Source organism: Lemur catta, chromosome 2, assembly GCF_020740605.2.
Source record: "Lemur catta isolate mLemCat1 chromosome 2, mLemCat1.pri, whole genome shotgun sequence".
NCBI lineage: Eukaryota > Metazoa > Chordata > Mammalia > Primates > Lemuridae > Lemur > Lemur catta.
Genome location: NC_059129.1, coordinates 43302983 through 43316532, shown reverse-complemented (window position 1 = coordinate 43316532; position 13550 = coordinate 43302983). Strand labels below are relative to the sequence as shown.

General features: G+C 46.4%; 1 protein-coding gene across 1 annotated transcript; it reads right to left on the bottom strand.

Annotated features, from left to right (window-relative positions):
- Positions 1 to 2037: 2037 nt before the first annotated feature.
- Positions 2038 to 2405, bottom strand: LOC123631822 (V-type proton ATPase subunit e 1-like). The gene has a single exon (XM_045541828.1). It carries the CDS (start codon positions 2399 to 2401, stop codon positions 2225 to 2227), a length of 177 nt encoding a protein of 58 aa, XP_045397784.1. The 5' UTR covers positions 2402 to 2405; the 3' UTR covers positions 2038 to 2224.
- Between the last annotated feature and the right edge of the window lie 11145 nt (positions 2406 to 13550).

Here is a 13550-nt window from a genome sequence, read left to right as displayed (position 1 = left end):
AAGCCGTTCCTCAGCGCCTAGGCCTTGCGGCTGTGAAAGGGCTCCCCAGGTCGAAGCTCAGAGGAGGGGGTGGGGCGGAGAGGGGAGAGGCTGGGGACCGAGAGCGACTCCCGATTGGTGCAGACGCTTTGGGGGCGGGGCCAGGATGTGTCCCTGACTAACCTCACCCTGCCCACCGCCTTTTACCCCTCTCAGCGTTGCTGCTGGCTTTCCCCGTCTGACTCTCCGCCCCGCACTTTCCCTGGGCCCTGCCCGGGGCTAGGCGGTGGTGTGCTGGCCTCCGAGGGGCCGCGAGCTCACCCCAGACGCCCGCCACAGGAATCCTCTTCCCTTTCCCCTTCTAGTTCCTCGCCTACCTACTCTCTTCCATGTGTTGATCTTGTGGGATCGAGGTGTTCTGGCATATGATCTGACTACAGCCTCCGCGCGGGAGGACGGGAGAGGGGCCAGAGGTTTGGGATTTGGGACGGGAGAGGCGTACACTGCTTTGACAAAGAGAGGGTTCCCAAAGAAAGGGTCCCCGCATACCCCGCGGGGGAGACTGTGTAGAGACAGGTGACTTCATCGACAGTCAACTAAAGCTCTGATGGAGGAGGGCTGTGCAGGGAGGCACCTTGGTTCTTCACAGTTTTGTTTCTTTCCTTTCCCTGTTCATCTCCAAACCCAAATATTCAGACTTGACAGGGTTTTTGCAGATTTCACTGAGGGGCAGTTTTGGAATGTGAGCGATAGGGCTGAGGGACAGCTCTGGAGGCTCGCGATAATGGAACCCGGTGAGCATCTAAGTGAATGCTGGAGCACGCAGTTTTCGGGGACATTTAACTTCCTCCGGGGGTCCTTAGGAACCCTCAGACCCGGGACAGGGTGATCCAGAACTGAGATGAAAAGGAGACAGAATAGCGTGAAAGGGAGCGGCGATACCCACACAGACTTCCAGGGGGCAGCATGAACCAGGAGATAGAGCGGTTCTCGGTCAGCTCCAACCCGCTAAGCTGTCGCTCAGGCTGTCACTTGCCCGCTTCGCGCTGAAGCTTTTCCTTCAGCACCCAGATTCTCTGTTCTGTGCCTTAGATGGGGCCTTGTGATCCCCAGGCTGAAACTCATAATTTCTGGGCAACATCACCACCCTTCAAACTTCTCCCTCACTTGTTTTGCTGATCATGGATGGACACACTGGCCTCGCAGACTCAGACGCATCTGGAATCACTCCCTAGGACAGAGCTGTGTCAATATCCTCCTTCCTTCTGCTAATCCCTGAGACCAGTGTCTGTATCTGGTACAGGGGTCCCTAGTCATATAGGAAGGACTTGGAGGTGTCTTCATGGGCTGCAATGCTATTCATGGATCCGTGTCCTTTAAAGCAGTGTAATTTCCCCCTATTTCTCTACCTTTGTGCCCTCACCTTACTCTAAGTTGGTTCTTTTTTTTTTTTTTTTTAGAAAGCAGAAAAATAATTTATTCCAAAAGATGGCAGAAATAAGAAATTTATCCTGAAAATCGTTTGGTGTAATTCTGTTGGGACAGATCTTCGCTCTGAACATGCTCGCCCAAGGACTGCCCTACTGGAATCTTGTCTTACAGTGGTTCTTAAACACTTTGCTGATTCCAATGTTGTGAGAAGGTAGAAGCCATCTTCAAATCTGCAGATTCCAAGGAAAGAGTAACATATTTCTCAGAAGAGTGTCTTCCGTCTCAGAAGAGTGCATAAACATTTTGTAGAGTCAGCAGCGTTCAGGTTAAGTAGGCACATAATTCATTAAAGTGTAAAAAAGTACCAGCCTGAGCAAGAGTGAGACCCCGTCTCTACTAAAAATAGAAAGAAATTATCTGGCCAACTAAAAAATATATATACAAAAAAATTAGCCGGGCATGGTGGCTCATGCCTGTAGTCCCAGCTACTAGGGAGGCTGAGGCAGTAGGATCGCTTAAGCCCAGGAGTTTGAGGTTGCTGTGAGCTAGGCTGATGCCACGGCACTCACTCTAGCCCGGGCAACAAAGTGACACTCTGTCTCAAAAAAAAAAAAAAAAAATAAAGTGTAAAAAAGTGAAGGAAAAAAATACTGCATTGTAGAATAAGATATTCAGATGTGGTGTATTAAGGCAGTTGATGCCCAAAAGAGGCAAGTCAAGGAAGATGGTCTGGGTTTGGAGGTAATTTTGCTTCTAGAAGGAATTCTCTTTTCGTAACCTCAAAGACTGAGCACTGTGGAGCATGTCTTCTTCCTCAAGGCCAGTGATACTTCAGATACCAGATGGTTTCATTTTTCAACTGTGGTCCAAAGAGAGGGTTGAGTTGGGCCAGAATTGCAATCAGCCAACCCCGGTTAGGACCTTTGGGGATGAACCAAGGCACAAAGAAGCCGACGAAGCCCCAGAACACGCTCATCACAATGAGAGGCATCGTGCTGAAGCTGCCAGCCTCTGCCCTGCCGCCTCACTTTGGTCCCACCCCTAAGTTGTTTCTTCACTGGGCTTTCTGGGAAACATTTACTCAGTGTTCAACAGCACTGTCTGTGTATAATATGGAAGGGTGCCTACTTTAGCATCAGTTTCAGGCCTACTGAATATGGACATGTGCCCTGAGGACAAAAGAAAGAAGGGACATCCTCCTTTCTTCCCATCCTATAAATATGGACCCATCTACCCTCCACATAAGAAAGGTGGCTTTTCTGATTTTAGGATACCAGGCATTATGGAAAGCAGGCAAACTGACTGCATTTCAAACTAAAGTAGTAAGACTTAGCATAAAGATACAAGGAAAGAGAGAGATGCAAGACCAAGACAAAACTCTGGGGAGAGGGAGAATAGAAATCAGCTCTCTTCACCCTGGGCATAATGGACACGGCTACTCATGTTGCATGCTAGTGTTGACACAGTGTTTTATATCCAGTGTTCATCAAACCAACAAATCTTTGTTGGTGCCCTCCCTGCATTCTGTGGTAGACACTGGATTTGGCAGAGAATAGTTCAAAGTCCCTGATCTCAGAGAACACATATTTCACCTCATTGAATTCACACGCCAGCCCTGTGAGGTGTTCTTCCTATTTCAAGTAATGAGCTTGAATTTCAGATAATGAGCTCAAAACCATATAGCCACTCAGTGGCTTTAACCTTCGGTGCCCACATTCACCTTTTGTTCCATGACTCCAGGGTGGAAGTCATGGAGCTGAAGAGGCAGCCAGTTGTAGAGAAGCAACAGATAAATAAGTAAAAAAAGGTTATTGAAGGGGTATTTACAGAACTGAAGGAAAAACTGAACAGATGGTCCTTGGAAAGGACAGAAGCCAGGACAGTTGCAGCATCGAGGTAGGAAGGACCACTGGTCCATGCTTCTGTCTTGGGTGAAAGGGAGAGAACTCTGATTGGCTTAGGTTGGGTCAGGTGCCCACACCCAGCTGAGGCAGGGGTGGGGGAGGGTCCCTTGACGAATAGTACTACCAGCCGGTCCAATGTTGGAGGATAGTGGCCCTGATGCAAAATGGGATCCTGCTACCAGGAGAATGGGGAATAGATGCTAGGTGGCAGAGTCCAACAGATGCCCACATGCTCAAATGGCAATTCCACCACAAACAGACATGCAACTCTCTGAGTGTCAATTAGAGTAATACCAAATCTCTTTTTTCTTCTCACCATTATGGTACATGCAGTAATTATGTTTACTCTTCTCCTTGTTTTCTCATAAGACTATCAAGACCAATCAGTCTTTTGTAAAGAAGTAAAAGCAAAATTGTTTATTGTCTTAGTCTATTCAAGTGCAAACTAGTAATATTAAGTACAACTCAAAGAGGAGTCGCTGGAGAAGAACCAAGTGCAACTTAGAAGAAACAACACTCTGTGGGTGTGTGCTTGCGCACGTGAGAAGGTAAATACATTTGTCCCACCCCAACTCCAAGTCATGAGCACGGCCCTCTCAGCAGAGGTTTATCTCCATCTCCTCTGGAAGAAGTTTGTAAAAATGCAGATAAAAAAATCTGATATTGGGCCTAGTAAGGTGGCTCATGCCTGTAATCCTAGCACTCTGGGAGGCTGAGGTAGGAGGATGGCTTGAGGTCAGGAGTTTGAGACCAGCTTCAGCAAGGACAAGACCCCATCTCCACTAAAAATAGAAAAAATTAGCCGGGCGTGGTGGCTCACGCTTATAGTCCCAGCTACTTGGGAGGCTGAGGCAGGAGGATTGCTTGAGCCCAGGAGTTTGAGATTGCAGTGAGCTAGGCTGATGCCACGGCACTCTAGCTTGGGTGATAGAGTGAGACTCTGTCTCAAAAAAAAAAAAAAAAAAGAACTGGGAGGAGGGAATTGAGGAGGAGAAAAGGATATCTCAAAAGCCTATTTGTGTGTGCGTGTGTGTAAACTGGAAATGGTTAAACTCCCCTGTGTGCAGTGGCATACCAAGCAAGGTGGGGTGGTAGGAAGAGGCTGTACCATGGGGAGAATTTTATCACTAACTTTGTTTTATAATTGCTGGTGCATGGTAACAATAAAAAGTTGTGTTTAGAATTATTTATAAATTCTCCACAGACAATGCACCCTCTTATTCCTGCACCCAGGGCAACCTTCCCTCTGCTCTGACCTTGGTAAGTGACAGCCTGTGTACCCTACATGAGTAAGCAGTTCAGCTGCTCTATCAGATTGTGAACGGGGCCGGGGAGCACTGCGAGTGAGAATTATTTTGCATGAATGTGTTTCCTATTTGGCAAATGAAAGAATAATTGAACTTGAATGATAATGAAAGAGACAAAAAAAAAAGGGAAGAAATTTCATAAGCAGACATTTAGTTTAAACATGAAGAAAACTTTCCTAATGACTCTGGTTGTAAAATAATACAAAGTAGGAAGCTGTACCACCTCATTAGAGACCTAGGGGTTCTTAACCCTTATATGCCTTGGATATGCCTTTGGCAATCTAGTAAAGTCTGTGGCATCTTGGAATAGTCTTCAACTGCGCAAAATAAAATACGTGGGGTTTTAAAGGAAAACAATTGTATTGAAGTATGGTTATCAATAAATTTTTAAAGTGTGATAATAAGACCTAGTGGTGAGTCTAACCACTACCATTAACTACAGTTAATGATGAGCATACATGACATTTTGAAATTTCTGCAATAACTGGAAGGTGATCTAAAATATCTGATTTCTACTGGAAACAGCTACATATACTGCAAATACCTGCATAGATTTATTGCCTACATTTATCATTGGAGAAAAATGCTAAATTTCAGTTAGAGATTAGTGAAAATAAAATGTAATTTTTCCCCATCCTCACTCATGGCCCTTTGGGATCCTGGGTCTGAGTTAGAGCCAGCGATGTCTTTGAGCAGAAAGGAAGTCAGGTCTGGAGAACATGGTACTCGCTGCCCACGAGCCCTCGGGGCGGTGGGAGGCGCCTCTCCCCACTTGACAGTCAGAGCCAAGCTCCCCAGTAGCCTCTCCCCTCCCAAGCCGTGTCTCAGGGCTCCGGGAGTGGGCACTGTCCTCATTCCCACTGAGCTTCCATCTGAACCACTACTGAAGGCTCTTCCATGGACCAAAGCCCCTAAGGATGTGACATTTGGAGAAAAGATGGGAAAAAGAGTCGGTAGTTAGTGACAATGCCCTGTAACTATTTGAATGGAAGCACGAAATGAGTCCCCAGCCCTCAAGATTGAGTCAGTCTGGGGAAGAAAACTAATTGGCCTTTCAGCTGGGCTATGTTGTCATTCCCGAGGCAGATATTTGTTCGGAAGGTTCTTTTCTAGTTCCTATGGACAATGACACTTTATGCTTCTAAGATGAGAGAGTCCCAAAGGCAGAGGACGTGAGATGTGGTGTTAGAAACCTGGAAGACAGGCTTCTTCAGTGGGACACCCAGCACTTAGGTCAGGGAAGCCACCAGGCAGTGATGCTGACCCTGGGATGCCCTTCATATCTCACAGGAACAGAGAGGAACTAACATTTCCTGAGGACTTGCTCCGTGCCAGGGGCTATATATTTGGTACCTCATATTTATCATAAACTGTTCCCCTGTAAGGTAGGTGCTGTAAGGTCGGTGGCGGGCACCCCTCCCCTCCCTAATGAAAAGAAGAAGAAGCCCATGACACCTGCCGAGAACAATGCCTGCAAGGCACAGCTAAGTTAAAGAATAGCCACACCTGGATGGATTACCCTGATAAGGGTCTCGGTTCCTAAAATCCACCAGGTCCTCCTAGTTCTCAATACTCACCCTAAAACTGTAACAGAACTGAAAGACCTCCATCCCCCAGCTCTAAAACATATATAAGCCCACACAAGACTTCTGGGCGGTGCAACTTCTTGGGCCCCTCTCGGGACCCCTTACCCTCCCCTGGGAGCGCTCAGATAAAGCCTCGTTGCTTACCCCTTTCTACTCTACTCGTCTTTCTTTCTCTGGCGCCAACCATCCAAAAACCTTACAGGTGGTTCGTTTGCTTTTCAAAAAAATTTTTTTTACTAAATAAAACAGAACAAAATATGGAAACGAGAAAAGGCTTTACTTTGCTCCAATATTACTCTTTTTGAGACAAAGTCTTGCTCTGTCACCCCAGCTAGAGTGCAGTGGCATCATCATAGTTCACTGCAACCTCAAACTCCTGGGCTCAAGCGATCCTGCTGCCTCAGCCTCCCGAGTAGCTGGGACTAGAGGTGTGTGCCACTGTGCCTGGCTAATTTTTCTGTTTTTTAGTAGCGATGGGGTCTTGGTCTTGCTGAGAATGGTACAGCCTCTTTCTACCGTCCCACCTTGCTTGGTATGCCACTGCACACAGGGGAGTTTAACTATTTCCAGTTTATACACACGCACACACAAATAGGCTTTTGAGATATCATTTTCTCCTCCTCAATTCCCTCCTCCCAGTTTTTCTTTCTTTTCTTTTCTTTCTTTCTTTCTTTTTCTTTTTCTTTTTTTTTTTTTTTTTTGAGACAGAGTCTCACTCTATCACCCAAGCTAGAGTGCCATGGCATCAGCCTAGCTCACTGCAACCTCAGACTCCTGGGCTCAAGCAATCCTCCTGCCTCAGCCTCCCGAGTAGCTGGGACTATAAGCGTGAGCCACCATGCCCGGCTAATTTTTTCTATTTTTACTAGAGATGGGGTCTTGCCCTTGCTGAAGCTGGTCTCAAACTCCTGACCTCAAGCTATCCTCCTACCTCAGCCTCCCAGAGTGCTAGGATTACAGGCATGAGCCACTGTGCCCAGCCCCTCATTCCAGTTCTTTTGTCACTCTACTCAGGATGGGATCTGCAGCACTGCTGGCCCAATCTACCCTAAGGTGAGTGTCCAAGCTCTGTCCCCGTAAGCTCCTCAGCCTCTGATTGGCTACTTAATAGTCCAGTGTAAGTCCTGCAAACCTAGCATCTGTAGCCCTTCTTCATGCCCTGTGCTTGAGCCCCTTGGCAGTTGCTTTGACAGTAGGTGATTCCCACTCCTCATTTCCAGATTTCCCATTCTTCAAGAAAACATTGGGTCTCCCGGTCACTCCAGGGTTTAATTAAGTGGCCCGGCAGCTTCTCTGGTTCATTTTCTTTTGTTTTAGATACAGAGTCTCGCTCTGTCACCTGGGCTAGAGTGCCGTGGCTAGATCATATCTCACTGCAACCTCAAACTCCTGGGCTCAAGCAATCTTCCTGCCTCAGCCTCCCAAAGTTCTGGGACTACAGGTGTGGGTCAACACGCCCAGCTAATCTTGCTATGCTGCCCAGGCTGGCCTTGAACTCCTGGCCTCAAGTTATCCTCCCACCTTAGCCTCCCAAGGTGCTGGGATTATAGGCATGAACCACTGTGCCTGGCCAAGTTTCCTTTTCCTCCCTTACTTTCTATGGATTTTTAGGGAAGATCCATTGGTCCTGAATGAGCTCAGAGAAAGTAGTTTTACTCAGTAGTTTTACTCTACTAGTATTACTCAGATGTGTCACTGTCTCCATTTCTGTTCTTGAGTTTTTTGTGATTCTTTTCTCTGCAGCCACAGAGCCTCATCCAGCTCTGCAGAGAGTCGACACATAGTCTGAACTGCTAGAATTGAGGTAAGGAGGTCTCCAAGCGTAGGAATGTGTTTTCTCCTCTCCAACCACTATTAAAGGCCTTGGATATGATCGAGTCAGGCCTACCCTGTGCAGTCTCCTTTTTGATGAACTCAAACCAATCTGTGACTTTTATTATTATATTTGCAAAATCCCTTCCCAGCAGCACCTAGACTAAAATTATGATTGAATAACTGAAAGAGGGTGAGCTAGCGATCGGCCAGGGCAGTGATTCCAAGGGTCCCTGTGCCCCACATCCCCAACTGCAAAATGTGGGTTGTTATGTCTCCCCCTCCCAATTTCATTGCTTGAGTTAATGCAAATAAATTCAGTGATGTCTTTTGGATTTGGCATCTGACGAGTGTCTGTGACTTGGGAAGAGTGGTCAGAATGCAGGGTGGGAGGGAAGGACCAGGTTGGAGCTGGTTGAGGGTGAAAGCGTGGCCATTGCCTTGCTCTTTCTGAAGCACAGGTGGAATTTGGAGACTAAAAGCCTCTGTTGGCCTCGGGGGCACTAAGGAAAGCCCCCCATCCTCTCAGACTTCACTCCCTTTTGGCTGAGGTCTCCTCAACCTGATAGTCTATAATCCCACCCCATGCCTGGGCCAATAATGCACCTGCCATGGAGGATTTGAATATGGTAATCAGCTTCCTCTATTCCACAAGGACACAGAGTCCACACCATCTGCGAGCCTGGCAAAGAGAAGGAGCTTCCTAATTTGTCGTGACTTTGAGCACTTTACTCAAAGGTCTTCTCTGAGCTCATTCAGCACCAATGGGTCATCCCTAAACATCCGTAGGATGAAACATATGTTTGATGATGACACTTCGCTCGTGGTGCTTTCCCGACGGCCCAGCTCCCCTCACGGGTCTCCAGTCCTACTGCTTTTGTTGCAGACACAGCTTCTTGTATCTTTGCACTTCTATTTTTAGACATCATAGTCCCCCTTTGGCTGAAACTTTGTCACTTTGACATGTAATTTGTAGCCTCTAATTTCACTTTCATCCGAAAGCTTTACTGCAACACCTGCAGATTCCCTCTTCAAATAGTAGTAGAACCCGTCTCCTCCAAGATGTCTTGAATTATCTTTGTAAAGCTTCATCTTAAAGTCTTCTGAGGATTTCTTATGATAATGCAAAATTTGAATATAGGCAATACAAATTCACCCCTGTGATGTGTCTGGAGGCATGCCATATATATATATATATTTGTATTTCTGTTTTTTTCAACATGAAACTGTCCTGATTCCATTTTTCTTTTATCTCCCCTCTTTTTTGGATCAGTGGGTTTGGGAGATTTTCTTTGTGGAAGTTCCTCTGCATTCTTAGCATTTACATCTTGTACATTTGCCAGAACTAGGTGTCCCACCATTAGAAAAGCCATAATCGGCCTGATGTGTAGTAATGAAACCTTCAGTGGCTTTGGGGAACCAGGAATTCTTGTCTAGATCTCACTCATGGGGGACTCATCCAGCTGCTGCCCAAAAGAACACATTTTTTCTCACCAGACGTGGTGGCTCATGCTTGTAATCCTAGCACTCTGAGAGGCTGAGGCAGGAAGACCCCTTGAGGCCAGGAGTTTGAGACCAGCCTGAGCAAAAGCGACACCCCATCTCTACTAAAAATAGAAAAATTAGCCAGGTGCAGTAGCGCATGCCTGTAGTCCAAGCTATTCGGGAGGCTGAGGCACGAGGATTGCTAGAGCCTGGGAGTTTGAGGTTGCAGTGAGCTACGATAATGCTGTGGCACTCTAGCCAGATGACAGAGTGAGACTCTGTTTCAAAAAAAAAAAAAAAATTCATTTTCCACTGGGATCTTCTTGGATGTTGCTGTCCTTGGTGTTTCCATATAATTCTTGCATTTGCCACTGCTCGTCAAAGTTGTCATTACCATTCATGTTGTTGCTGCTCATGTTTCCTACCTAGGCAGGGGCAGGGTCCAGGTGATCAAAGAGGCTGCTCTGTGGGCCTGAGAGCCCCACCAAGTGTATCTGAGGTGACTGCCCAGGTACTGTTTTAAACATTTAACACACTAAGTCTTCGAATTATCACAGACAGCCTGTGAGGTGGGTACTATTGTTATCCCCATTTTATTTCATTTTTAAATTTATTATATATATATACATATATATATATATATATATATATACATATATATATATATATATATATATATACACAAACACATATTTGTAATGTCCATTTTAGAGAAGAGGAAATTGAGGCTCAGAGACCTTGCGAGACAAAGCTGGTATTTGGATCCGGGCAGATCTGCTTTAGAGGTCACATCCTTAACCATCACGTTTTATAGCCTCCAAGAAACTAACAGGGTGAAGCCCAGCCTGCCTCCTGTTCCTGTTTTTATCATTTAATAGTGAAAGTGTGAACTCCCTAGCCCACCCACACTGCTGTCTCCACGACCCTCTCTCTGTTCTTCCTGGCTCTGACCCAGCCCTCCACCCGCCCCCTCCCTAACCTGCCTTGCGCCCTCTAATAAGCTGCAAACCCCTCATACCCTTAACTTCTCCCTGGAGCACTCCCTCCACTTGCTGGATTTAACTGAAATTTGACTCTCCCTTGAGGGCCCTACCTCCTCTGCAGGCTTTCGAAATGAGAGCTGTTTATTTTCTTAGAGGTGAGAGTGCCTTCCCTGCTTCAGATTGCTGCCTCCAGAAACTCTCCCCCTAACCCCCATTTCTAGCTTAAAATAACCCTCTGCCTTCCAGGCTCAGCCACTGGGCTAAACTGCTCTCTTCCTTTCTCACTGCCACCACCTGCCACCTTACTTGGGAACACTGGCACGTGGCTGACTATCTAAGTCTTCCATTGAGTCCTCCCACCGTGGCACTTCATTGTCCATGTGGAGGACCCATTCTCCATCTGGCCTCTCAACAACTTGGCCACTTTATCCCCAAGAAGCTTCTCTGCTTCACCTCTGCTGCACATTGTCATCAGCATATCCTAGACCTTCTCACCTGGAGCAGACCCTTGTGAGGAGTCATCCACGCAGCCCGGTCTCCTAACCTTCCACCCGTCAGTCTATCCACCGCCTCGTAACCATTTTTCAGACTCCTAGGACCTCCAGATCAATGAGGTCTTCCTTCCTCCAACTTGTCAGCCCTTCCTATCTAGACTGACTCCACGACCCTTCATTTCAGCAACTCTCTGGGCAATATCCCCAGCTCCTGTGCCCCTCTGTATTTTCATCCTTTGCACCTAACTGGTGAAACCCCAGCCCTGGGTGAACCCAATGATTTGTTTTCTTCAGGATTTTGCTCTGAGAGCTAAGAATTGTTGGGGGAACTCACACAACCAGGAAATGGTTACTAGTCCTCATTCATGGTCATCAGTCTTAAGGAGGCTCCCAGCACCGCTTTGTGACCCAACCACGCACTCTGTCTGGTCAGTGGTTACTTTACACCTCCCTGATCCTTTAACCTCCGAGGCTCTTCTGTCTGTCTGTCATGTCCCTCTCAGTTGATGATCACACTGTTATGTCACAGAGAAAACTGAAGCTGTCAGAAATTAATTTCTTCTGCCACCTGTTACCAAATTCACACCCCAGCCCACATCTGTGCCCATTCTTTCTTTTCCTTCATGTTGAATAGAGCAATGGTTCTCCAACACAGGTGTGTGGCAGATTCAGTGGGTCAGGGCTGGGGGCAGGAGTTTTCATTTCCAACTAGTTTCTAGGTGATCCTTGATGCTGCTGGTCTGTGGACGCTGCTTTGAAAAGTGCTGGAGTAGAGGGACTGCTGTCCTTCTGCACGCGGCCGATCTCTCTGCATCCATCTCCTTCTTCACCTGTTATATTTCTCCAGGATCTTGAACCTCTGCCTCTCAGAATAAAACTAACACTAAAACTAATCTCTCCTCTACCTCACGTCCTCTGACTGCTACCCACATCTCTCCGTTCTCTCGATAGCTGCACTGCCAGGCTCCTCTCTCACGCAACAGGGGCACAGCGTGTGTCTTGACCGGGTCCTGGTTTGAAAAAATCTGTATACTTGTAAGACGTTTTGGGGTTAATTGGGGGAATATTCGAGCATATTCTACATATCGGATAGTGTTAGGGACCGATTATTATTTTCTTAGCTGTGATCATGGTATTGTGGTTACGCAGAAGAAGGTCCATGTTTTGGGGAGATGCACACTGAAGTACTTAGGTGTGAAGCACATGTTTTCCTACACTTTCATGTGGTTCAAGAACTATATGTAAATATATAGTTGTATATGTGTGTATGAATATTTGTATATACGTATAAATAACAATTGTTAAATCTAAGTAAAGTGGTGGATATATAAATGATATTTTGAATTTTTCTGTATGTTTGAAATTTTTCATAATAAAAAGTTGGGCAAAATTCTCTCTCTGTTGCCTCACTTTACTACTCAGTGCTCAACCCTTTCAGGCTGGTGTTCTCTCTACCACGCTACTCAAATATTTTTGCAGTGAACTTCATGTCATTAAATCTTTTTTTCAGTTTTCCTCTTACTTGAACTGCCACTAGTATTCAACATTGTTGACCAGTTCTTTCTTTCTTTCTTTTTTTTCTTTTTTTTTTTTAAGACAGAGTCTTGCTCTGTTGCCTGGGCTAGAGTGAGTGCCATGGCGTCAGCCTAGCTCACAGCAACCTCAAACTCCTGGGCTTCAGCAATCCTCCTGCCTCAGCCTCCCTAGTAGCAGGGACTACAGGCATGTGCCACCATGCCCGGCTAATTTTTTCTACATATATTTTAGTTGGCCAAATAATTTCTTTCTATTTTTTTAGTAGAGACGGGGTCTCACTCTTGCTCAGGCTGGTCTCGAACTCCTGACCTTGAGCGATCCACCCGCCTCGGCCTCCCAGAGTGCTAGGATTACAGGCGTGAGCCACCGCGCCCGGCCTTCTTTCTTTTTTTTTTTTTTTTTTTTAAAGACATTCACCACAGACAACAAATGGACCCTTTGTCATAACAAGAGGCTGACCAGTTGTTCTTAACACACTGTATTCCTTTGGCCTCTAGGACTGGGCCTCTGCTGGTTTCCTCCTACCCCTGCAGCTGCTCTTTCATGCCTCTGTTGGCTCGCTCTGCTCTTTAACTGAACTGAACTGGCCATGTTGGCATCCACCAAGAGTGGCCAGTCCTGAACCCTCCTCTTCTCATGCTATATTCTCTCTCCAGGGGATCACACCTGGCCCATGGCTTGGGTTCTATCACTAATTACTCTCAAATTTATGTCTTTCCTCTAATCTCCAGACTTGCAGTATATCTGACTGCTGACCTGGCATCCCTACTTAGATGTCTCAAAGGTACTGCAAGCAGCATATTCAAAACAGAAATCATGGTCTTCCCCTACAAGTAATATCATCCTCCGATCTGGACCACAGGGGCCCTGCCCTGGCCCACATGCTTTAGGGGGATTTACCTATCACAAACAACATATCACACACAACATTTATTAAATGACACCTGTATACCTCTGTCATTTGGGATCTTCCCCCAGTGCTGGCACAGAACAACCTGAAACCCTAAATGTCTGCTTTTGTAATTAATTCTGT

Bases quoted from the DNA above. Each gene is read 5' to 3' on its own strand.
- LOC123631822 (XM_045541828.1), bottom strand. From the start codon at position 2,401: ATGCCTCTCATTGTGATGAGCGTGTTCTGGGGCTTCGTCGGCTTCTTT.